The sequence below is a fragment of the Camelus ferus genome, chromosome 22, assembly GCF_009834535.1.
Source record: "Camelus ferus isolate YT-003-E chromosome 22, BCGSAC_Cfer_1.0, whole genome shotgun sequence".
Classification (NCBI taxonomy): domain Eukaryota; kingdom Metazoa; phylum Chordata; class Mammalia; order Artiodactyla; family Camelidae; genus Camelus; species Camelus ferus.
Genome location: NC_045717.1, coordinates 20,813,086 through 20,839,118, shown reverse-complemented (window position 1 = coordinate 20,839,118; position 26,033 = coordinate 20,813,086). Strand labels below are relative to the sequence as shown.

Here is a 26,033-nt window from a genome sequence, read left to right as displayed (position 1 = left end):
AAAAGAATCTGAAAAAAGTATGTATATGTGTAACTGAATCACTTTGCTGTACACAAGAAACTAACATTATAAATCAACTTCAAAGAAAGAAAGAAAGAAAGAAAGAAAAGAAAGAAAGAAAGAAAGGAAGGAAGGAAGGAAGGAAGGAAGGAAGGAAGGAAGGAAGGAAGGAAGGATCGCTCCTGTGAGCCCCAGCACCAGATCCACACCTCAGGGTTGTAACTTTGATTTTGTGACACTGCATTTTAAACTGGACACCCAGGAACACTTTTTAGACTACGTATCTCAGGATCCTCTGGGATATAATCAGCTGATTTAGGTAACTTTTGTGGGAAATTTGAAACCGAGCAACCTGATGCTGACGTCAGCTGGCCTCTTTGCCTTCCCTTGCTCTCAGCTTCAGGGTCAGGAAAGATTAATATCATTAGCCAAGGAGCTGGTGTCTCTTAAGTCTCAGCTGTCACAGGTGGATTCTTTTTCATTTCTAGCCCATGTCTTCCCCTTACAGATCGTATTTCACCCTCCCTGACCATCTTTCAGTTCCTCTAAGGATTCACCAGTGAGGAGAGGAGGCAGGGACAACAAATATTTCAGTGCCTACCATCTTCCAGGCACTGTGTATTTACAACTGGAAGCAGAAGACATGGTTTCTGCCCTCCTGTAGCCCATAGTCAACAGGGTAGGTGGACAGAAATGTTCATTAATGTACATCCAGAAACTCTGAGAAGTTCTCTAGGAAAAAGTAGTTTGCAGAAGTCATCAACAATGTATGTTTGGCCTTGTATTCATAATTATTCTATTCTTCATCTTGTTCACCATTTACCAGCACACAAAAGGAGCCTCACCCATATTTGAATGTTGAGTAGATGAATTCTTGGTCACAATGGATATATGATAAACATTTGTGGGATTGAATGGAATTGGCCAGGTCTTCTAGATGCTTCTCCAAGGGTGTGGATTTTGCTAGCTCTGTGCAAGAGTAGAGCTTCTCTGGCTGTTAGGATTTTAGTTCAACCCAAGAAGCCCTTTTGACTTCACTTTAACTGGTACCATCAGATTTCTTGGAACTTCATGAAACAGAGTAACTCCTCTTTCAGGTAACAACCTGCACATATCCACTCGCTTAATAAGCACCTGCTAATGATGTCAGGAATTGTGAGAAGCATTTGATAAATATTTTAAGGCAGTTTTAAATTTGTCTTGTGGCTCCCATTTTAGGAGAAACAGCCCTAGTTCCTTAAATGATTTCTCATGTGACGTGGTGAGTTCCTTTAACAGCTAGTTTCACCACCCCCCAAACATTTTGAGGGTGATTTGCATCTTGCCTTCCCCTCTCCCCAACTGGGGGCAGAAAAGCACAGGAGGGGGCTTTGGGATGTCTCATGTATGGGGACCACTGAAGCCCTTGCAAGGGTCTGCCTCGAACTGCAAGGGAGGAAGAGATTACCCTCAGGGAGAAGGGGGATAATGGGTCCCCTCAGGGTGAGGGATGGCAATGATGGCAAGCCCTCAGGAAGGGAGGGGACAGTGCCAGGCCCCTTCTCAGGAAGGAGGAACAATACTGGGGACCATTGAGGAAGGGAGGATGACCCTGGGGGAAAGGATGACATGGGATTGCCCCCCTCACCCCAGGAAGAGGGGGCGACGCCAGTGTCATTCTCCCTCAGGAGGGACAATGCTGGGCCTTCATCAGGCATCAGGAATGGGACTGACACCAGGGTTTCCTAAGTAAGTGGGAACAACGGTGGCGTCACTTTACGAAAGAAGAGACGATGCTAGGGTTCACTTCAGGAGGATGTCCAGGTCCTCCTCAGGAAAGAGGAGTTGACGCCAGGGCCCCCCTAAGAAAATGTGAACGGCGCTGGGGTCACCCTTAGGAAGGGACTGAAGCCAGGTCCGCTCACCCGCCTCAGGATTTGTCGCACCTGACGCGGTTCAAGCTCCTCCGCTCCTGCAGTCCTCGGGTTCTAAACGCGAAGCGGTCGCGCTTCTCATTGGCTCTTTCTTGGCTAAAACCCACCACGACAGCCAATCGTAGCGCAGGGGAAAATCTCCCGCGCGTCCTTGCAACGCCTCCTACTCGTCTGCGCGTGCGCGCCTTCCTCAGCCCCACTCTAGGGGGCGCACGTGGGTCAAGCGCCCAGTCGTACCTCCTTCCTGGCCTGTGACCCATTTTATAATCATAGGACTTACTTTATAGGACTGTTGCTAGAATTAAGTGCAATAATTTATGTAAAACAAACAGTGCCTGGCACTTAGTAATCGGCTGACAAACCTGAGCTATTATTATTTTAATTTTACAGTGAGGAAAACTGAGGCTCAGAATGAGGAAATAATCTGCTCAAACTCAGTTATTAACTGGCAGAGTCGCAACCAGAATCCAGAGTCTGTGTGCTTATCTACCATACATTTGTGGCTCCCAGATAACAAATACCGGCTATTTATTTCCTCAGATTATGAAATAACTTCCCCTTGATTATAAAAGTAATACATGCTTATTGCAAAAACTCAGAAAATATCGAAGACGGAACAGCAAACACAGATGTCTTTTAATCCCACCACTGGAGACACTTAGTATTTTGACAGACAACCTGCCTTTTCTATGCACATATGTAGGGTCATATAATGCAGAAAGTTTTCAAACCCGCTCTTACTGTGAACCTCTTGTTTCAGTAAATATAGATCCACCTCATTGTTCTTAATAAGTGAATCATACAGGAAGCATAATTTAGTGACTCCCTAATGTTGGACACCTGGATTCTTAATAATTCTTCACTATTCCGACCAATACTAGAATGGGTATTTGGTACCTGTAAATTTAGGTTTTCATCCAATTGCTTAAGATAAATGTTTTTAAAAGGGCAATTCCTGTGTCAAAATGCATGCACAGCTACGTTTTCGATAAATATTGTCAGACCACTCCAGGAAAGCTGTATGTGCTGACTTCTACCAATACTAAAGAGCTATGAAAGTGCTTTGCCCAACCCAGGATGGTCCATCTTTTCATTATTTGCCAATAGTTGAAAAAATAAAGCTGTCTTCTTTTAATTTTACTTCCTTGTATTTTTAATGCTGTGAAAGAGGGGAAAATATGTTCCACATCTCAGGATTTTGTGCATGTGAAATAAAATAGGGATAATGAAAGTACCTGGCAGCTATCACTGTCAAACAGGCCTTGGATGAAGTGAGATCCTTGCCTTATTTCCCTGAAATTTCTCAGCACTGTGAGATCAATTCTCTGCCTCAGTTTCCTCATCTGCAAAGTGATAGTATGCATCTCAAGGACAGCTGGAAAGTCGATAAAATAATCTGACTAATGAGCTTAGCAGAGGGCAGAGCCCTCTAAAGGCTGGGTGAGGTGGAGCCATTTGCCCCAGACCACTGTAGCCTGCAAGCAGTTGATGTCAATTTCAGAGAATGAGCCGACTCCACCCCTTCCCTAGGCTCCCCTGTTCTGTTCAGATTATAAGGCCTCTCTGCCCTTGGTCACCTTTCCCAGAGTAAAGATGAACTCCCCAACGGGAGAATTTTAAAGAGCCAGCTGATGGTCATATGCCACCTCTGCCCTTTGACCCACATTGTCAGACTGTCACCAAATCTCAACTCAGGAGGCATTTGGGACATCACACCTACCCTTGTACACTTGAGGAAATAGGCCCAAGGCAAGAAGGCTCACCCGGAGCCACCCAGCTAACCCCTACAGGCTGAGATTGATACAGTCGCTTCCTGACCCCCAGCCTGACACCCTTTCCCCGACTCTGCTTCCCTTTGAAACACCCTTGGGAAAACGTCTGTGTCTCCTCATCACTTCTTGCGCAAAATTCAGATTCCCTGGAAACTTCTACCTACTTTTCCAGCTTTGCTCCTCCCCTCTGGATCCAGGCTGGCCCCTGCTTCTCTGAGCCAGGATATCTACTAGGAACCTTTAAGCCAAGGTCAAGCAGGCAAAACTTGATAGGCATTAAATCCTCTGCATTAACTCTCCTGCTTAAGTGTCAATATGGTGCAGTCTGATATGCTAGTCGTGGCTACACGTGGCTACTTAATGTAAAGGAAAATGAAAACTCCCCTTCCTCTAGAGGGGAGGAATAGCTCAGTGGTAGAGCTCATGCTTAGCATGTACGAGATCCTGGGTTCATTCCCCAGTGTCTCCATTAAAAAAATAAATAAACCTAATTACCTCCTCCCCCCAAAAAAACCAAAACCAAAACATGTAAGTGAGACTATTGAAGGTCAGGGAAGTTACACCCAGGTCACACAGTCAGAGCTGGGATCCAAATGAGTCCTTGGCTGCTAAGGATAATTAGCAGAAAAGGTGGGTAGATCTTTTTTCAGATCCAGCTGAAAGCTGCCTTCATTCTGTTTTGGAAGACACGTGCTACAAATACATACATTTACTGATCCCGCTGTGCTTAACTACTTAAGAACTGTGTGTGTGTGTGTGCGTGCGTGCGTGCGTGCGTGTGTGTGTGTGTGTGTGTTTATTACACTCCAGAGGCAGCCAGTATTCTAATCCAAAACCCTGCATCCACAAACACTTCTTCTATGTTTATCTTTATCCACATGGGAAGTTTTGCTCATTAGTAAATGAAAGCTATATGAGCATAATGAATGTCAGAAACACTTTATTGGTGAAATCAGGGCTTGTTCATTAGCCTGATAAAGGTTGGAAAAATGGGCTCCCATGGGTGGAATTAACAGTATTCAAATATGTAGATTGGTTAAAATATCTGAGACTCATTTGCTCCCCAACCTTGCATGAACACAGAAAAACAGAGCTAAAATCACAAACTGGTTCTGTGTGAACTTGGAGGATTCAGCTTGCCTGATACCCATCCTAAGATTCACAGGCTTTAACATGTTCAAGTATTTTCCCCCCCTTGGTTTTGTTTTACTGCAACATGAAGGTTGCAACACCAAAACGGCCAGATGCTGGGACTTCATGGAATTTACAGATGTAAGTTCTCTCGTGCCTGTGAATCAAGTTTAATGTCCACAAGGCAGAATTTGACCCAAGAGCTTTTATCTTGAGCTGGTAACCAGATGGTGGAGGCGTGGTCAATCAAGTGCACTTGGTTTCCAGGAATGACTTCGAGGTACCGTAAGAACCTGAGTTGCGTCAGATAAGCTCCACGTGAGAGAAACAAGGCTTACCTGGGTCTGCTGGCCTCCAAAGACTGCGTGGTCTAAACCTCCACTTTACCACCTGGAGCCCCTGTGTCAGGACCTGGCCCAGGTCCAAGCACTCCCTCCAGCCAAACTCTCTGCCCCCCCTCAAGTTCTATCTGCTTGGGGAGGGGTAGGGACAGAGCCCGCTGCTAGTCATCCCCAGCCCCATCCCCCCAGACAGTAAGCACAGGAGGGAGGCACCTTGAGAAACAGGATGGGAAAGGAAGCCACATCAGCCAAGAAGATTGGTGAAAGCCTCGGTTTAATTGGAGACAACATCAAAGGATTGATTATCGATCAGCAGACCGACTGATCGTCAAAGTGGACAACACTCAAGCAGCTCACAGGGGTCCTGCAACCTCCCCTGGTCCCCTATCCCCAGTTGCCAATCAGGTCCAGCCCTGGGGCAGGGGGAGGGGTAGGCTCTGCCCAGCCCTCACCCACTATGATGACAAGACTCCTCATTAAACAACAGTGCTGAGTCCACACTTCCAGGGTCTATGGTACAGTTTTGTATAATACAGCCAGAATGGAGACTCCCTCCAGGAGACCCCCACCCCGCCTTCCCCTGACTGAGTCAGTGGAGGAAGGGTAAGTTTATTTTCCCTTTTTGCCTCTGTAGAATAATTTACAAACCAACCTTACAGTATGTACAAAAAAAAAAAAAAAAAGAAGAAGAAAGAAGGAAGAAAAACCAAAAAAAAGGCCCACTCCGGTCACCGGCTGGGACTGAAACTACTTTCGCTACAAAAATGAACCCTGTTACAGCATCATGGGGGTGGGAGCAGGTGGAACTCCCCACTGGGACGGACAGACAAATGGAAGGCTGGGGGAAGCTGGGGGCTACAGTACCGTGTGCTCAGAATTGGAGGGGAGAGAAATGAGAGAGGTGGGGGCCTGGCCTGCCCAGCTGCAGAACCAGGTCCAGGGGCAGAGAGGAGCGGGAAGAGGGGGCCTTTCCTTCCAAACAGTCCCCCATGGCTTGGAGAAAAATGGCCTTGCCTCTGTCTGTTGTATTGCTCAGGGAACGGCTAGGGGAAGAGGGAGAGGCTTGGCAAGGTCGGGGCAAAGGAGAAATGACTTTGGCGTCAGGGTGGGAAGGGCTGCCCAGAAAGGGGATGTGGGTGTACGCTGTTATTGCTTCCTCCTAGGGCAAAGGGTTGGGGAGAGGGCAGGAAGATGCTGAGGAGGAGGGTGCCCAGGTTGAGGGCTCTGGGCCTGGCCCCACCTCACCCAAGGTGCAGGGGGGAGCCACTGCAACCCCCTCTCCTATGGCCATGGGAATCGTTAAGGCAGAAACAAGAGGAGAAGCAGCTGAAACGAGGGGCAAGGCTCCAAGCCAATCCCCCAAAACAGAGAAAATTCAAACGGAAACTAAGGTGGAAGGGGAAGCGGGTGGCAAGTGGAGGGAGGATCAGGCCCTCCTCAGACCTCAGATCCCAGTTTGGTGGTGTGAATGTCCCTTGCACACCCAACCCCTGCATCCTAAAGCCCACAGCTCCCCACTGCCTGACCCCAAGTCAATATTGCCAGGTTTGTGCAAAATGAGGCGGAAGACTTCTGGGGTGAGGGCGACGAGCCAGAGAGGGGCTGGAGCAGGGTCCCCCACAGTGCGCCCCCCTCCCCGCCCCTGGGGCCCCACCCTGAATGGCTATTTCTGGCTGGGTTCTAGAGACCCTCCAAAATTCAGAAGAAAAGCCTGGAGCGAGACCCTATACCAGGCAAAGAGCCTGAAGAGGCCGGAAGACTGAGCCTGGAACCTGGGGGACAGGCTAGGGGGTTGGAGATGGACCAGGGGAGCCGGGAACAGGAGCATCTACAGTTGCTGTGTTTCATCCTGTTTTTTTTTTTCTTTTTTTTTTTTTCTTTTTCTAAAAATGTAACAATTAAAATTCCAAAAATAAAATCCCTTCCGGGACCTCAGCCCCCTGTTCCCCAGCCCCCACCTCCAAAAAGAGGCCCCGTGGGTGGGGGTGGGGAGAAAGGGGAAAAAAAGAAAAGAGAAAAAAACCCACTTTTCTGTTTTCTTTTTTCTCAGGAGGCCCAAGAGTCTTTGAGGCAGTGGACAAGGTCGGGGGGTGATGGTGGTGGCGGGAGGCAGGGAGGGCAACAGGGTGCAGGGGCTGAGGCTCAGGTAAGGTCTCCAGCTGACCCCCACCCTCCAGGAGTTGGGAGTGTGGGTGGGTCCTCGCTGGATGTCCCTGTGCAGGCACAGCATGCCCTCTTGGCAGCCTGATGCTCTTTTTGGGCCCCCACCTCGGCCGCCATGGAGGGGAGGCCCAGAAGGCCCGGGTCCTCCTCTGCAGGGGGCGGGGTCCTCAAGGCAGGCAGAGGGGGGCCCTCAGGAGACAGGGCAGGGAGAAGGCTGCAGCCTACAGCATCCACAGATGCATCTGGGGACGCGGACTCGTCCTGGCCTGGAGCCACACTATCTGCCGAGTCTTTTTGCTGTGTCAAGTACATTTCCTCTACCTCCACCTCTGTAGACCGGTACTGGCCATCCACCTCCAACGGGTCCTCAGCGGGGGATGCATCCTGGGCTGTGGACAATTCCTGCACTCCAATTTTACCCGGGGCGGTGGACAACTCCTCCTCCTCTTCCTCCTCCAGCGTCAGTTCAAATTGGAACTTATCTGGTGGGGGAGGGTGGCCTGGTCCCCCAGGCTCCTCCTCGGGTGGTGGCGATGGGCTCTGTCGGATGGCACTGTAGTACCAGTCCCGGTTGTCCTCCAGTGTGTCCAGGATATCTTGGGCATCTGGGTGGACCAAGTCAGCCCATGTCTCCCACAGCGGGTGTACAATATAGTCAATGAAACCCACCTGAGGGAGGGCGAAAGAAGGAATAAACCAATGGGGGTGGTCTGTGGTGCAGATGGCACCACCATGCTGTGGGAGCTAATAAAATTTAAAAGATGCTGATCTCATTTGACCTAGCAATCTTGCTTCTCCAGATCCACCCGGGAAAAACTCTTGCACAAGTAAGAAAAAAAACCCCACATATGTGATGTAAACAAAAACTGGAAACACCTCCATGTATACATCAGTTGGGGATTAGTTTTTAAAAAATCGTGGTACATCACAGATTTCATTATGGCATTTACAAACTTTTTAAAAAATTTTCCTTTAATGGAGGTACTGCGGATTGAACCCAGGACCTCATGCATGTTAAGCATGTGTTCTACCACTGAGCTATACCCTCCTCCTCCCATTATGGCATTTTTTTTTGCAACAGAGAGAAACTAGAAATAACTTCATGGCAGACTACTGGCTAACACCATGATATCATCTTCTCCTTATTGACAGAATCTTGATTTTTTTTTCTTATGGGAAGCAATGCTTCCACCTGAAAACTACATTTTCCAGCCCCTCCCTAGCAAAGAGGAGGTGGCCATGTGGCCACCTGTTGGTGGAAGATGCTGGTGACTGCCTCAGCTGGCAAGACCTTTCCTCTCTGGAATGGAGCTGGAATGGCTGGAGCTTCACCAGCCTCAATGACCACAAGAGACACCTCTGAGGAGAGCATGCCCATGCTTCAGATGATAGAAGAGAAATGCTGGAAGTTCTGGGGTGCCTGCCAACTTTGTGAAGCCAAAGAGAGCAAAATTCCCTTTCTCTAGACCTTTCTTACATAAGCAGAAAAAAAAAGATGAATAAAGCTTTATCTTGTTTAAGTCACTGTGAATTCCTAACTAGTAAACACTTAAATATCTATCAGCAGGGCAATGACCACACAAACCATTATCTATTTCCGTCTGTGGGAATACTACACAGTAGTCAAAAAGGACAAACGTAATCTATCGGTAATAATGTAAACAGATCTCCAAGTCACTGTTGGGAAGAAAAGGAAAGCTGTATGTATGAAAATAGGTATATATTAGAGGGGAGGGTATAGCTCAGTGGTAGAGGGTGTGCTTAGCATGCATGAGGTCCTGCGTTCAACCCCCAGGACCTTCAGTAAAATAAATAAGTAAAATAAAATAAACCTCATTAACCCCCCAAAACAAATAAAAGAAACAAAAAATAAATAAAATATTTTAAAAATAGGTATATATGGATATAATTTATATATTTTTTTAAAAAGCTAAACCCACAAACTATTGCTATTAAGTTGCCTATGAACCTAAATACATAACACAACAGATAAAACTGGCTTTCATCAGGGGTTGGGGGTGATGTGTGTGCCCAGGGGACATTTGGAGTGTCTGGAGACATGTTTGGTTGTTACCACAAGAAGGGGAGGGTGTTGCTGGCATCTAATGGGTGGAGCTCAGGGATGCTGTCCTGTTGGACAATGTACAGGACAGCCCCACCACAGAGTATGATCTGGCCCCAAAAGTCAGTAGTGCTGAGGCTGGATAACCCTGGACTGGAAGGGGGAACACACCGAACTGGGAAGAGGAGAGCTTACCAGGGAGGAGATTGGAAGCTGGGAGGGTGAGAAACTCTCACATTCACACTCTGGTGTTGTCTTTTATGAGGTTGTGTTTCTGCCCCCCTTATTAAATTAAGTAGGCACACAATGAAGACAAGTCATTTTATCTCATTTCAAAATCCACCAAAACTCAGGCACAACATCAGTGGCCAGGTTACAGGGAAACTGAGAGGCTGAATGGACATGAGGTCTGTAACCAAGGGCCAGGTAAGTGTTACTATCGATGCTATGGTGGTTGCTACAAATGAGTTAGAACTGTCTGGGTGCAGGTCTAGAACTTATGAGCCCAGAGGCTCAGTTCAGTTGTTCTGCGGAGGAGAAAGTGTTAACTATTTCCCACCAAGATAGAGAAGGAAAAAACAGACAAAGAAAAACCTAACATTGTGGATGGGCAGGTTAGAACCTCCTGGGCCTTGGAGCTCCAGGTCAAGATGCCCTGCCCTCTTATAGCAGGACCCTGAGACTGTACCTGAGACTTCTCCACCGAGGCCGTGTGCTTGTCGCACATGGGGCTGATCTCCATGCCACGCTCGCGTTCACGGTCGCCCTGCTGGAAGAACTCAGCCATGATGCGATCGGTCCACTGGCGGTACAGCTCCAGCGGCTTGGTGGGGTTGCTGAGGTCTGCGCAGTGCACCATGTTCCTCAGGACCTGCAAGGGGTGGGGGACCTTCAGAGGCCATGCTTGCGTCCCAGTTTGAGGATCCGGACTTCATTACCTCCCACCTTGGAAGGAGAGTGGGGAGAAGGGGTAGTGGGAAGATGGAGAGAGGCAGAGTTATAGGAAAGAGAAATAGGCGGAGAAAGGGGCTGCTGAAAAAAGGGAGAGGGAAGTAGAGGAGATGGGGGAGATGGGATGGAGAGGTAGGAGTTAGAAAAGGTTAGATGGGAGAGGAGAGAAAAAGAGACAGGACGATGGGTAACCTGGAAAACCTGGAAGCTGTCAGCAGAGAGAGGGGCAGTAACCCAGACCTAAGCAGGGAGGGGAGGGAAACAGTCCAGTCTCCTAATACGGTGTGTGTGTGAGGGCACCTGGATGCGGTCGGAATAGTTATCCAACAAGAGGACCCCCGAGCTGGTCACTTTCTTGGTCTCCACCATGGTCTTCAGGTCAGCCAGGAGGGTCATGTGCTTTGACATGTCCGTGGCCAGCACCTGTGGGCAATGAATTGTCACAGGGGCCATTGAAGCCTGACGGCCCGCTGTAACGACATGACCCAGGCGTCTGAAGTTTTTGCTCAGCACAACCAGCAGCCTGCACAACCCTTCCCAATGGACGCCTCTCCACCCAGGGACTTTTCCAGCCCACCCTCAGACCTGGCCCTCCCCAAAATCCCTCCCCCTCCCCAAAGGCGACCATTCCCGCTCTGGCCCCGCCCCTCGCCCAGCCCACCATGTCGATGACCATCTTGCGCAGGCTCTGCCGCTGGCGCTTGCTGAGGTTCTGGAAGATGTCACAGTTGTCTTCCTGCAGCAGCTTGAAGCCCACGGCCAGGTGGTGGTTCTCCAGCACCGATTCGTCGTTGTACATGAGCGCCAGCTCTGAATCTGTGGCCCAGGCCAGTCGGGGAGTCAGAGGAAGGGAGGACCCACCAGGGGCGCCCGCAAGGAGGGGCACTGCAGGCCCCGCGTCCAGCCCAGCAGCCCCGCCCCTGGAGGGCCACTCACTGGTGTTGATGAGGAACTGGTTGGAGACCCCAGGGTGGTCCACGTCATGGATGGCAGCCGCGAAGAGAGCAGCAAGAATCTCCAAGTCCGTGAACACAGCCTTGGGGGAGAAGAGGGGAGTCAGAGAGAGGCAGGGGTTAGAAAGATGGCGGGTCAGAAAGACAGGTTAAGAGAGGGATGGGGGGGTCAAGAAAGATGGGGGTCAGGAGAGAGAGAAGCAGGGTCAGAGAGATGGATGTCAGATACCCAGGACCGGAGAGAGAAACAGGAGATTGGAGATGGGAAGTCACAGAGAGAGATGGGGCTGGGCAGTCATGGGGGCCGGGCAGTGCTCACGTCCAGCGCAGGTGTGGCCAGCAGCACGTGGGTGGACTGCAGCACGTCCGCTGCGTGCAGGCTGTTGTGGTAGGCCACATCAGGGTGGTAATGGTCCTCCAGGGTCAGCATATATGTTACCATCGTGTCCACCGGGATGCGGAACTTCTTCAGCAGGTCCCGCTCCTGAGGGCAGGTGTGGGAGGCGGTGACTCCCCGTGGCCCCTCAGCTCCCTGCCCCTCCCTCCTCACTCATCCTGCCCCACTCAGCGCACCCTACCTGGAATATCGTGTACATGATGCAGCTGAGGGAACGGCCCCTGGCGTAATCCGACACGCAAAAGATGTTCAGGCCCCACTTGTTCAGGTTCTCTAGTTCCTGGTGGAGATGGAGGCCAGAGGTCAGGAGCCGCCAAGGCCCAGGGCCCTCTAGACTTTTTCATAGGAGTTCAGAACCCTGGTCTGAAAGTGGCACCATTATTGCTCACCCTGTGTGTGGTGTGCTCAGGAGCACAGAATTTACCGCCCAGGTCCTACTGGGTCAGAAAATAACAAAGCAACTCCACTGACTGTCTACTGAATGTGTATTATCCACCAAGAATTGCATTAAGCAGTTGATTTCACATGGCAGGTGAGGGAACCAAAACTCAGCAATGACAGGACTTCCCTAAGACCCTGCATCTCACAAGGGTCAAAGCTGGGATGTGAACCCAGGCTGGCCAACCCCACAGCACAGCTCCGCCTCTAAGATCAACTGCTCATGAGTGCTGGGAAGAAAGGAGCGTAGGCTACTTTTCCATGTCTCCCCAGAATCCAGAACAGCACCAGCACCGAATAGGTGCTCAATGAACACTGTGTGACTGAATGGAACACTGGCCAGCGCTGGCACACAGAGGGTTACGATAAATGCCAGCTGAGTGAGTCACTGAGCGTGTACTGAATCAGCTGTACAAATCAATGTGGGAGCCCCTTGGCGTAACGTTTCACGGAAAAGCCAGGAGACGAGGTGAATCCAGGTCTGGCCTGTAGTGGACGCTATTTGGGTTGGGCCCAGATTCCCTTCAGTGGTCAATGCCCCCATCCCTCCCAGCTGCTGGGACAGTTGCTTACAAAGACTCAAAGCTGTCCATTCTCAAAAATGTGCTCTTCCCCATAGGAGCTATATGGAGGGGGTAACACCATTCACCCTGGGGACAGCTCCCAGCCAATGACTGACACAAGGGTATAAAAGGCCAGCGTGCTTGCCTCAAGGTGGGCTCAACTCATTGGTTCTGTTCACTCTCCAGGGCCCCCTGTGGGGTCAGGCTGAGGCCAGACTCCAGCTGAGACCACTTCCTTCCTATCCTGCTCTCTTTACTACCTCTCTCCAGAGAGTCTCATAAAGCAGGTACACCTGAATCCTCATCCCAGGCTGACTCGAAGCCCAGTCCTTCTTTGGGCTGCAGGAGAACCCTGCCCCTCTCCAGCCAGCCCCCGCTGGGCCCCCACCCACTTGGGCCAGGAGTTCCTCTTGGTCGGTCTTCACCCCAAAGCGAGGGATGTTGGAATCGTTCAGGCTGCTGCTATGCATCAGTTTCTTCACGCCAGTGATCTGAGACATGGGCTGGAACTGTGGCCCCGGGGGCGGGGGCTGCTGGGAGGGTCTCTGTCGTGGTGCTTGCTGTTTATCTCTATCCTTCATCTTGGGTGATGGGATTTCCACTTCATTCTGCTTGTCTGCAGAAGACAGAGGAGGGGCAAGCATGAGTACCCCACAGAGGCTCCCTCATCTGGTCCTCAGGCTTCCCCCACACCCCCCACCCTCATGCCCTGATAAGTCTCACCCAGGAGGGCAGACCTCTTCTGGGTGCCACACTGTTGGTTACTCATGGGATGGAAACCAGAAGGAAGGTAGGAATTCTGGGAGGTGGTGGGCTGAGTGGGGACCGGGGGGCCAGCCCGCAGCTGTGGGGTAGCCCTAGTCCAGTCACCAGGTTTGGCAGGGGGGTGGCGTGGGAAGTCAGGAAGCAGGTTGGGGCTGCTAGAGAGAGCCGCTGCCTGCCCTGGATAGGCAGGGAAACTTCTCCAGCAGGGAAGACCCCCCCATGGTGACTGAGAGTGCTGGTAGGGGTGGACAGCGCTGGGAGGTGGGAGGGAAGGGTGCTCTCTGGCTCCATGGACCCCCACCCCCACCCCCACCCCCTGGACACCAGCCTGCCTGGGGGCCAGCCCCAGGAGCCCTTTTCCTGAGCTCTTACGGGCTTCCAGAGCCCAGCCAGGGCCACCCATTGTGACCTGGGGACCACCAGTCAAAGACAGGGCCTAACAGGGGTCATTTGCATGCTGTGCTCTTATTGGCTGGATCTCAGAACTCCAGAACACCACACGCCCGTGGGCGGGAGCATTTGAAACTCTGAAACCTTTCCAGCTTGGTGGGAGGGTATCCTGAATTTGTGGACCCACCTTTGGTGATAAATTATCCTGAGTTTGTGGGGGATATCCTCAGCTAGGACTCTTGGGTTCAGAGGTTAAAATGAGTTGGAGGTCTCCAGGAGCTTGAGAGTTCTAATGAATTCGTCTTCAGGGTTCTACTAAGTTAGGAAATTCTCCTAAGTTTGGGGAATCACATAGGTTCTTAAGCTTGAGGATCCTATTGAGTTTGGGTATCTAAAGTTTAGGGGGGTCTACTGAATTTGGGGGATCACATTAAGTTTGGCGATTCTATTGAATTTGGGAGACTTTTCAGCTCAAGGTTTTTTAAAGGCTTGGGGGTCTTTTATGGGCTCCTAAGGGCAGGGGTTTCCTTAAGTTTGAGGACTCTACTGCATTTGGGCAGCTCTCTTGAGTTTGGGAGATCTTCTGAGTTTGGGGGAGCAAATCCAAATTTGGAGATTCTATTCAATTTGAGGAGGCTTTTCAACCTGGAGGCATTTTAAAGTTACAGATTTCCATTTGAGTTTGGAGGTTTCCTGAGGTCTTGAGTTTCAGAGTTCCGATGGGATTCCACTGAGTTTGGAGCCTGGAGTTGGAGCTTTTCAGCTTGGAGAGATTTTTAAATGTGGGGGTTCTATAGAAGTTGAGGTCCCACTGAATTTGGGGCACTAGGCATGTGGGAACTCTTGAGCACGGTGACTTTGACCTTTGGGGAGTTGAGAGTCAGGGTCCCTCCAGCGAATGTGAGCAACAGGACCCAGTATTTGGGGTGGACCCCTGCAGTCCAGGTATGCACCCCTCAACACAGACAGAAGTGCTGCCCTTCACTCACCCAGGAATGTGGTGGAGATGTACTCAGAGACCTGGTTTCCTGACCTGCTCATCTCTGACAGGTGTGTGAGTTCACGGTTTAGCATCCTCTTGAACTAAAGTGAAGGAGGCAAGAAGGAAGGAACAATGGGGTCATGGCAGGGGTGTGGGTGGGAAGTCAGTCCCTTCCAAGAAACTTCTGAAGACCCCGTGAATCTCTCCTCCTTCTCTTCTCAGCCAACAGAGCCCTCAGAAGGCTGCTAGAGGGGAGGGGTCAGCTCTTCCTCTCCTCCAGGCTCTGGGTGGGGGTCCCCAGGCTTGGGGAGTCAGGAACTCAGCATATCCTTCCCTGTCTGAGGAAGAGGGGCTCCTCTCACCATATTCCCCACTTCTCCACCCAAGGAGGAGCCAGAGGGGCACCTGTGGAAGGGAGGGGCTCCTGTCTAACAGGGAGCCAATGGGGAGTCAGGAGAATCCTGTCACCATGGTGATGGGAGTCTCCTTAGCAACTGTCCCTCCAACGAGCTGCTGAGCTGGGGAAAGGGGGGCAGGTCGCAGGCCCCTTAACCCCTGCCTTCCCAGAGCTACCCCTGGCCCAGGTCTTCCCAGACAGGGACTCCACTCCCTGGGGTCCTGACACCCAGCCCCCAGAGTGATTTGGAAGGAGGGAATGCAGTCTGGAAGTTCTGGGTGGAGAGGTCTGTCTGGAGCAGGAAGAATAGTGAGCTGAGGAAACCCTAGTTCAGTCACCCAGGGGAGGGGGGTTCCCATCATAGCCCCTACTCCGCCAACCTCAGAGGGGTGGAAAGATGCACAGATGAACGGAGTATACCCAGAACCAGGCTTAGGGGCTCCTCCCGGTCCCCCTATATCACTTCACACAAGCGTCTGCTGTGACATTGTACATGAGGAGAAAGGGCATCAGCTCCCCGCCCCCAAGCTCCACCAAAGCACCCCCAAGGCAGGAGCAGACCCTGCCCAGAGAGGCAGGAGGGATGCTCAGCAGGAAGGGTGAGCCCAAGTGCCTGGGGACCAGCACTCACTCCTCCTAGTGCTGCCAGAGGCCCTGGGGACACATAAAGAGACACACATACACACACAAGATGGACCCACAAAGTCACACAATTGCACAGAGTCACACAGACTCCCATGTAACACAGTTCTACACAGCCCGAGACACACAAATCAGGGAGCATACACAATAAGACAGTGACACTCGGGGTCACATGCCCCAGAAAAATCACACAGCTCTGGGCTCATAAACATGGCCCAAAACAACACCACAATCAGAGCCACATGATCTCAGCCAGAGCCACCAGGGCCACGCCACGACCCAGGCAAACAAGTATATGGTCAAGGCAGCCCCACACCACGGCAGACACACACACATGTCCACTGACAATCACACTCGGGGAGAGACTCACACCCCCAGCCACCCGCCATCCACGCCCAGTCCTGGGCCACACACATAGACACAATCACAAGGCTTCATCTCCAGGCCACACACGTGCACAGCTACACACACAAGCTCAGACTGGGGGCTGGAGAGTCTGGGGTGGGAGGGCCAGGGCCAGGTCTCCTGCCCATCCTCCACCCTGAGTTCCCCTACCTGGTCCCACCAGCCCACCAGCCACGGCTTGGAGCAGGTCTCGCAGAAGAAATCCACCAAGGGCATCTTGGAGTCTTAGCCCCGCTCAGGGCTGCCGCACACAGAAGCTGGGCTTGGGGAGTCTGCAGGTTAGCAGCTACCGTGGGGGCGGGTGCTGGGCAGTGGAAAGGGGAGCTGCGGAGGGGCCTGGGCCAGCCCAGCAGGGCTGGGGGCTCCCTTCCCCTCCGCGCTCCCAGCAGCAGCCCTGGTTACATGATCTGCCAGCCCCTGGCCCTGATGGGCCTCCCCACAGCAGCGGTGGTGGCTGGAGGCGGCCGGGGACCCCTGCCCATGGAGGGGGCAGGGCGAGGGTCCCGGGAGGAGGCTTCCGAGGTTCTGGGCTCTGTGTGTTCGCCTGTGTGCGTGCGTGTGCGCGCTCACTGCAGCACTGGCAGGCTGCATGCGATGTCAGGTGGTGCCGGGGGTTGGGGGGGGCGTTAAAGGGGCATTGGAGCCCACGGGCCTCAGGCAGGACCCAGGTGGGGTTGCCGGGGATGGGCAGGGAGGCACACACACACACCCCCTGGAGAGGATGTTCCCTCTCCATAGACACACCCAGAAACAAAGACACACACCCACATGGTCCACACACACTCAGACACACCTTCCACACCAATATAGCCAGACACTTGACACATTCACAGCCTTGAACACACACAGACACCAAAATGCTTTCAGTCCTACACTGATCACACACACACAGAGTTACAACTCTGATGGCAACATGTTTATAGGTATACAGTTGAGAACACACAGATACAAATGCCTTCTGACACACCCCTTCCAAGAACACAGACTCATAACCCAGATATGGAGACACACACTAAGGGCAAATACTCATACTGGACACACAGACACACTCAACATATTCACAGACACACTTGCAAACAAACACAAATACCCATGTGGCCTTAGACACAAATGTGCCCTGACAAATCCATAAGGGAGGAGGGAGGGTCTAGCTCAGCATGCATGAGGTCCTGGGTTCAATCCCCAGTACCTCCATTAAAATAAGTAAGTGAATAAACCTAATTACCTCCCCCTGAAAACAAAAACAGACAATCAATCAATCAATCAATCAATCAAATATTTAAACAAAATCCATAAGGGAATATGCACAAACCCACAGACACACACACACACACACATCATCCCAGAAATACACCTGCAGACCTACATTCAGAGAAACAGTCACATTCTCAGATGCTCAACACACCCTGAGGGACACAATCGCCCTCGGACTCGAATGTTCCCAGACTCCCAGACAAACCTCCACCCACAGGCGTATGCACCCCCCACAACACACAGACACTCCCACCTGCACATTCATTTCCTGATAGGCATCCTCCCACAAAAGCTGCCGTAACGCTGCACAACTCCAGGAAGACTTGTTCACATTGTCTGCTTTCTGAACGGTACCCCCTGGAGTTGTGCAGTGCACAGCCTGCACAGCTGTACTTAGAAGCTTTGCACCCTCCCCTGAAGCCCTGCAAGCACACACACACACTCACAAACACATGGAGATACACACCCAGATTCACACCTAGACCAATTCACACCTCTAGACATACACAGCCCTCCAGCACAGCCCCATACACTTACAGCCCCGCATAATCGCCTGTGCATACCCATATACTCTCCACAGATACACATGTACATGCCGCTCCTAACGGCTCTTCCCAGAACCCGACCTGTGCTGCAAATGTGTAGCCAACAAATCAACAGTCACACAAACCCATAGCCACAGATACACACTTACAGACCATACAAACATACAACCGTGCCCTCCAAGAGAGATGGTCGCCTGCGAAAAAATGTACAACCAGACAGACACACACACACACACAAACACACAAACTAGGCTCCTCCAGCCCTGGGAGAAGTCATAATCTATAGGAGCTACAAGTCCTCAAACTGCCACCCAGGGAATGGCCCCATCGCATATGCTCTATGCCCAGGTTGACTCTGCCCACCAGCCACGCCCCACAGTCAACCCTGCCCCCAGAACCCCTCCGCCCCCAAGCCGTTGGCCCCACCCCGGAGGCCTTGCACACCTTGTGGGACGCCATCTCACTGACGGAGCGGTAAGTCTGCATGGTCTCCAGCTGCTCCAAACACCAGTCCAGTTCCTCCAACGTCTCTTTGGCCAACTGCTGACACGTCTCCTCTGGAAAAGGGGCAGCGGGACAGTGACTGGGAGGGTTCACTGCAGACCCCCAGAGGCGATGGGGGCCCGCCAGGGGAGTAGGGTGCTTGGAAAGGGGATGGGACCCCCACTGGGGCAGCAAGAGGGCCCTTTTCCAACCCCCCTGGGCTTGGTTACCTGACAGTGTGGCCTTGCAGACGGGGGTTGGGCCGCCCAGCGGGGACCGCCTGTAAAGAAAGGGGCTCCAACATCAGCCTGAGTCCCCCCATCTCCATCCCTACCTTCTTCTCTCCATGGAAAGTGCTGGTTTTCCTTTTTTGGAGCACTCACTGTGACCCAGGCATGTTGCCATGTATGCTGCCCATAGCCTCTCACAGAGCCCCACAGCCCATTTTACGGATGAGGAAACTGAGGCCCAAGGACTTCAAGGCTTCCTCAAGACTATGCGGCTGGTCAGCGGTAGGGTCAGGTCCTATGTCTCCAAATTCTCTGCTTCCCCGACCATCCCTCCTCCCAGCTACTTGAACCTGAGGATGGCTCAGCCCCCCACTCCCAGAGCGACCAGCAGTGCTCAGCTGCACCCCTGCCTGCAAATAATAACTACTTCTATTTAGTGACCACTTACACGTTCTGTGCAGTGTTCTAGCACTTTCTATAGCTCATCTTTTGAACTCCTTACAGCAGCTATCCCATGGAGAAACTATTAAATTCCCACATTACGGAAGGGGAATAGAGGCACCACAGGAAGCTATTTGTCCCAGCAAGTTGGCATCAGGGCCAAGAGTGGCCCAGAGGCTGGGGTGCCTGGCTACCCATGGCCTGACCACTACGTGTCCAGACCCCTCTATCTGTATGTATAAAAGTTTTCACGTTACAGGTATTTGAATCGCAAGGGTTTACTGGCTCAGAGCGAGCTGTCACTTGAACAGAGACTCAGAGAGGTCAAGTGGCTGCCTGCCTGAGGTCACCTGGCAGCGCAGAGTTGGGCCCAGGTGTGCTGAGCCTCATGATCACAGACACTGGGGGCCCAGCCTCCACTCACTTGTTGGTGGGAATGGGCACATTGGTCAGGAGTGAGAAGTTGCTGCGAACGCTCCGGAGACTCGCCAGCACCTGGGTCGGAGAGCAGCAGTGAGGAGAGGGGTCCACGCAGAGGGACAGCTGGGGCTGGGCCCCTGTCCCCAAGCGTGGGGGAGGGTTGGAGACCCATCCCTCCTTAGGGTTGGGGTCTTACCTGGGCGAACGGCGTCACAATGAGGTCCTCTGCATGCCTGCAAGGACAGGGGCAGGTCAAGGGTCCTCACAGTGGGACCCCCGAGGGTCTGGGGTGGAGAGGGGCTAGGGTGTCAGATAAACAAGTTTCTAGGGTGGTCACTCTGTAAAGGCTGGGCCCCGGGCGGCTGATGGGCAGGAAGGGGGCTCTGTGGGGAGGGGAGAGGGCACTTACACCTCACAAGGGTGGCCACGCTGCAGGGGCCGGTCCTGAAGGAAATGGTGGTTAGGGAGAGGAGCTCAGGGGGGTGGGTGGGGTGGGGAGGATGGGTACAGAGACAAAAGGAGGGCAGTGAACACACTACAGGGCTCGGTTGGTGGGGGCAGTGGGTAGGGAAGGGGGAGGAGGGCTGGAAGGAGCTGGGGTAAGGTGAGATGGATACTTCCAGGGCTCACAGCTAAGGCTGGGCTGGAGGAGTCAGTAAGAGGGAAGGGGGCACAACAGGTCTTGGGGGTGCTCATACCTCAACAGGTGGTCATGCTAAGAGGGGGACTGGCTTAGGGAAGCCTGGAGGGGGGAAGTGGGAGGGGGCTCAGCCATGGTGGACACTCTGGGGGTGAAACAGTGGCAGGGAGGGGCTCAAGTTGGGTTCCCTCTTTGCTGGAGGGACAGGCTGAGGTGAGGCCAGGCCCCCAACACCACTGGGTAGGAGTGGGCTTGGGCAGGTTGGGTAAGGGCTGGGCCTGAGGGAGAGGCTCAGTGCAGCCAAGTAGGGGCAGAGATAGGGTGGGCGCTTGTACCTCACTGGGTGGACCTTCTATAAAGGGACCAAGTCCTTGACTGGGAATTAGGGTCTGTTTACTTTTCACTGGGGAGGGCAGGTGGCGGGGGAACTCAGGCAGTGCACCCACTCCTTGCTGGGAAGGGCAGCTTGTGCTGGGGCCAGGCCTGGAAGAGCTGGCAGGTAGGGACAGGGGGTGCTCACGCCTCGCTGGTGACCGACGAGTTCCGGGACATGGTCTTGGGTGACATGTCATAGTCGCTGTCTGAGCGGTAGAGGAAGGACTCTCGGCGCTGGCTGGTGGCCACCCCGGCATGCAGCACGAGGCCCGGGCTCGCCTGCGAGTCCAGGGGGCTGCGGCCTGGCGATGGCGTCGGCCCATTCTCCGCCTCGAAGCTGAAAGGGGCGGGTGGAAGAGGGGTCAGGGGGGCTGAGATAACGCCGGGGGGCAGGTCGAGAGGAATAAGGGGACCAAGGAAATTCCTAGCAGAGATAGAGAACATTAAAGACTGACAGCCCCAAAGAGACAGCAGACAGGGAGTTTACAGAGATCAGTTACTGAGCACCTCTGTGTACCAGGCCCTGCTGCAGAAGCTGCGGACACGGCAGTGACGAATCTGCCCCTCACAGAGATGACATGGGGAGGACTGGACATAAACAGGTTAACCTAGCAGCAATGCATACCCCAAAAATTGTGGGGTCTTCCTTGGCTCTACCCTTTCCTTTGAACCTCAAGTCAACCTCGTTACCCAAATTGATTCAGAATCTGCCCACTTCTCACCACTTCTTTGGCCAGTGCCCCCTCATCACTTGCCTGGGCCAATGTATTTGCCCCTGTTCTGGTCCCCAGCTCCAGTCTTTGCCCCTCAGTCTGCTCCCCAACAGTGGCCAGAGGAAGCCTGTGAACACCTGAGTCAGGTCACATCCCTTCTCTGCTCAGAACCTTCTATGACTCCTAGCTCGCTCAGAGCAAAAGCCAAAGTCCTCACTGTGGCCCACAAGGTCCTGCCCCATGACCTCCCACTCTACACTTTACTCACTCTGCTCCAACCATAATGGCCACCTTGCTGTTCCCTAAACAGTCCAGACACATTCCTGCCTCAGGGCCTTTGCACGGGCTATTTCCCTTGCCCAGATCTCCAGTGGCTCCTCTTTCATCTCCTTCAGGACTCCTCTCAAATGTTGCCTCCTCAGGAAGGCCTCCCCTGACCAACTCATCTAAAATTTCAATCTCTGACCTAGTATTTCTCATTTCCCTTCCTTAAAATAAATACTACTTACCTGACACATTCTATATTTTACTTCTTCACTATTTATCTTCCTTTCTAGAAGTAAGCTCTGCAGAGTACAGATTTTTGTCTGCTGTGTTCACTGCTGTATCCTTTGGGCCAAGAATATGGCCTGGCATGCAGTGGATGCCCAATAAATGTTTATGGCATGAATCAATGTATGAATGAATAAATGAATCAATCAATATATGGTCTGGATTGTGCCATGCAGAGAATTAAAACTAGGTGGGTGAGAGCAAGTTATTGGAGAGGTGATTGTAGCTGCTGTAGTTAGGGCAGGCCTCTCTGAGGAGGTGACATCTGAGCAGGGCCTGAAAGAGAAGGAGCAGGCCACAGATCAGGAGGAGTGAGAAAGCACTCCAGGGTGAGAGAACAGCAAGTGCAAAGGCCCTGTGGCAGGATTTGGTTTTTGTTTGAGGACCAGCAAGGAAACTGGTGGGGCTGGAGAGGACATACAGATGACAGAGACACAGCCACACAGTGGATACAGCAGGACCCTTGGCACTGGCAAGACAGACTCTCAGGATTGAGGCAGGGAGAAGCTGGCTGCGCCACTTTCCAGTTGTGTGGCTTGGGGGAAAGACCGAATTTCAGTTTCCTCATCTACAAAATGGGGATAATCACCACCTGCCTCAGGTCATCCAGGTGACCAGCGTCCACACAGATAAAATAAAATGCTCAGAATGGTGCCTAAAAACATTGAAGAAGTAAACAGTGAAGAAGTAAAATATAGAATGTGTCAGGTAAGTTGTATTTATTTTAACGAAGCTCAAAAAACATTGGCAATTGTAAGTCTATCAGCCTCATATACGCCACTTGGGGAGTGAACTCAGCAGGGCAATTGATATGGAGAATTGAGGATGAGAGTGGAGAGCTGTGTGCCTGCCACCTGCTGTGTGGCCTAGGGAGAGCCACCGCCTTCTCTGGTCTGTTACTCTGTTAAAGTAAGGGGGTTAGACTGGCCAGCAGACTTCAGGCTATGCTCTGATGGGTGCAAGGGACTAGGGGAAGAAGCAGAATCCTGCCCCCCTTTCTGGTCCTACATACTGAATGTCAGCATAAGATTTTATTTGAACGTTCCCTCTGCTGAGAAATAAGTTTGAACTCTCCTAGACCAGGATAGAGATACCAGCTTCCATATATTGAGCCTTATTTCTGGGCCAGTCCTGGGGTTGGGGAATGGGGAAGGATTTCATTGACTCCATCTTACAGATGAAGAAACTAAGGTTCAGAGAGGAGAATGATTAGCTCTGGGTCACACAGCCAGGTCATGGTGGGGTCAGAATTTGAATCCAAGTCCTGTGATTCCTCAGACCAAAACATTAACTGCTGCCCTCTGCTGATCTGACCACTCTCAGAGCACATTTCTCCCATTAGAGCAAATGTTCCCAGGGGCTGGGGACCCTGAGCAACCAGATACTCCAATTTTAGGAAGGAAACCAGATATCTTAAGTAGTCAAAAATTCAAACTTCTTCTAAAAACAAACTTAAAAAAAAATTTAAAAACACTGAAAAACTTTGCTCTGCACAAGACACTGTCAAGAGAATAAGGGCCCCCCTCCCCAAAAATAGAAAGAAAAAGAAAAAGAAAACAACAACAACAAAAATAAATAGAATAAAAAGCCAAGCTACAGACTGGGAGAAAATATATTACAAAGAACTTGCATCCAGAATATATAATGAATGCTGAAAGCTCAACAATAAAAAGGCAAACAACTCAATTAAAAAATGAGTGAAAAGTATGAACAGTTCACCAAACAAGATATATAGATGGCAAATAAGCACAGGAAACATCAACCTTAGGGAAATGCAAATTAAAATCATGAACTATCACTTCATACCTACTAGGATGCTTCACAAACAAACAAAAATTGACAATAAAACCAAATGGGGACAGATTCCGAGCTACTGGAACTCCCATTCATTGCTGATGGGAATGCCAAATGGTACAGTCACTCTCGAAGACAGTTGTTCCGTTTCTTATGAAATTAAATGTACACTTATTGGACGATCCAACAAATCCACTCCTATGTATTTATCCAAGAAAAATGAAAATATATGTCCACTCCAAAAGCTGCCTACTAACGTTTAAAACAGTTCTGTTCATATTTACCAAAAATTAGAAACAACCAAACCAAATGTGCATCAACTGGAGAATGGATAAATAAATAAATTGTAGCAGATCCCTGCCATGGAATACTATTAAGCAATTAAAAAAAAAAACCCAAACGAACTACAGATCTTCCTTGACTTATGACAGGGCTATGTCCTGAAAAATACATCGCAAATTGAAACTATCAACAGCAAAATGCATTTAATACACCTAACCTACTGACCATCATAGCTTAGTCTCACCTACCTTAAACGTGCTCAGAACACTTACATTAGCCTACAGCTGGGCAAGTCACCTCACACAAAGCCTTTTTATAATCAACTGATGAATATGTCATGTAATTTATTGGATACTGTACTGAAACGGAAAAACAGAATGGTTGTCTGGGTCCAGAATGGTTGTAAGTGTCTATCAATTGTTTACCATCCTGATTGCTGGCTGACTGGGAGCTGCAGTTCACTGCCGCTGCCCAGCATCTCGAGAGAGAATCAGACCACATGCTACTAACCTGGGAAAATATCAAAACTGGAAGCATGATTTCTACTGAATGGGTATCGCTTTCACATCACTGTAAAGTTGAAAAATCCTAAGTCGAACTATCGTAAGTCGGGGACCACAAGTGCTGTGTAATGATAAACATACGTATTTGGTCTCAGCTCTGGTCTCCTAGCACACAGTTCCTAAAACCCTGGGAATCTTCTCCACAGTAAAAAGTATCTTTTTTGTATGATAATGAAGTGACTGCCCTCTAGGATCTCCTGGACAGCCGCTGGATGGGGGCTGGATGCCAGGGGAGCCAACCATTTGATTAGAGGGGTTGGAATTTTCAGGGACAGGGACTGGAGGTTGACTTAATCACCAATGGAATGGCCAATGATTTAGTCATTTGAGGCTGCATAATGAAACCTCCATCAAAATTCCTGAATGACAGGGTTTGGAGAACTTCCAGGTTGCTGGACACATCTAGGTGCTGGGAGGGTGGTGCACCTGGGGAAGCGCCATGTCCCTCTCCTTAGATTTTTTCTACCTATCGCTTCCATCTGGCTGTTCCTGAGTTTTATCTTTTAAAACAAACCGAGGGGAGGGTATAGCTCAAGTGGTAGAGTGCAAGGTTAGCATGAATGAGGTCCTGGGTTCAATTCCCTGTATCTTCTCTAAAAATAAATAAACAAACAAACCTAATTAACCCTCCCTCCCCCCCAAAAAAACCCCCTAAAAATAAATAAAATAAACCAGCAATCTAGTAAGTAGAAACTGGTTTCCTAAGTCCTGTGAACCATTCTAGCAAATTATCGGACTCAAGGAGGAGGGGGTCTTGGGTACTTCTGATTTATAGCTGGTTACTTAGAAGCACAGGTGACAACCTGAACTTGATATTGACACCTAAAGTGGGAGGAGTCTTGTGGGACTGAGCCCTTAACCTATGGGATCTGCGCTAACTCTGGTTAGTGTCAGAATTAAATTGTAGTTCACCCAACTGATCTTTGTAGAGAATTGGAGAATTGGTTGGTGTGGGGAAAAAAATGCATATTTGGTGTCAGAAGTTTTCTGCAAGAGTAGAAAGAAATGGTCTCCTTTTTAACTACTGATATACAAAACAATTTGGATGAGTCTCAAATAAATTTTGCTAAGAGAAAGAAACCAGTGGTGGGGATTACATGTGTCAAAACTCAGAACTGACTAATAAATGAATTTAGCAAAGTTACAAGATATAAAATCAACACACAAAAAATCAGTTGCTTTTCCATACTCTAATAATGAACAATCCAACAAGGCTATTATGCAAACAATGTCATTTATAATAGCATCAAAATGAATGATACTTAGGAATATATTTAACCAAGGAGGCAAAAGCTTTGTACACTGAAAACCACAAAATTTTGCTGAAAGCAATTAGAGACACAAATAAATGGAAAGACATCCCATATTCATAGATTGAAAGATTTAATAATGTCAAGATGTCCATACTACCCAAAGTGATCTACAGATTCAAAGTAATTTCTATCAAAATCCCAATGATGTTCTTTGTAGAAAAAA

The 26,033-nt window shown here is 50.6% G+C and overlaps 1 protein-coding gene across 7 annotated transcripts in view; it reads right to left on the bottom strand.

Annotated features, from left to right (window-relative positions):
- Positions 1–5,413: 5,413 nt before the first annotated feature.
- Positions 5,414–26,033, bottom strand: part of PDE4A (phosphodiesterase 4A) — a 34,155-nt gene continuing 13,535 nt past the window's right edge. For 3 of the 7 annotated variants that reach the window (XM_032465622.1, XM_032465620.1, XM_032465621.1), the window contains exons 2-16: positions 20,725–20,990; positions 20,048–20,082; positions 19,835–19,871; positions 19,643–19,713; positions 18,778–18,827; positions 18,509–18,621; positions 14,829–14,922; positions 13,077–13,300; positions 11,865–11,963; positions 11,606–11,770; positions 11,270–11,369; positions 10,995–11,149; positions 10,634–10,756; positions 10,071–10,253; positions 7,022–7,989 (exon numbers count right to left, since the gene is read on the bottom strand). In XM_032465622.1, the coding sequence (XP_032321513.1) occupies positions 7,300–7,989; positions 10,071–10,253; positions 10,634–10,756; positions 10,995–11,149; positions 11,270–11,369; positions 11,606–11,770; positions 11,865–11,963; positions 13,077–13,300; positions 14,829–14,922; positions 18,509–18,621; positions 18,778–18,827; positions 19,643–19,713; positions 19,835–19,871; positions 20,048–20,082; positions 20,725–20,976 (2,391 nt within the window). In that variant the 5' untranslated portion in view covers positions 20,977–20,990 and the 3' untranslated portion in view covers positions 7,022–7,299. Of the gene's footprint in view, positions 7,990–10,070; positions 10,254–10,633; positions 10,757–10,994; positions 11,150–11,269; positions 11,370–11,605; positions 11,771–11,864; positions 11,964–13,076; positions 13,301–14,828; positions 14,923–16,415; positions 16,626–18,508; positions 18,622–18,777; positions 18,828–19,642; positions 19,714–19,834; positions 19,872–20,047; positions 20,083–20,724; positions 20,991–26,033 lie in introns of those variants that run through there. The other 4 variants (XM_014554792.2, XM_006179387.3, XM_032465619.1 and 1 more) reach the window with 3 other exon arrangements.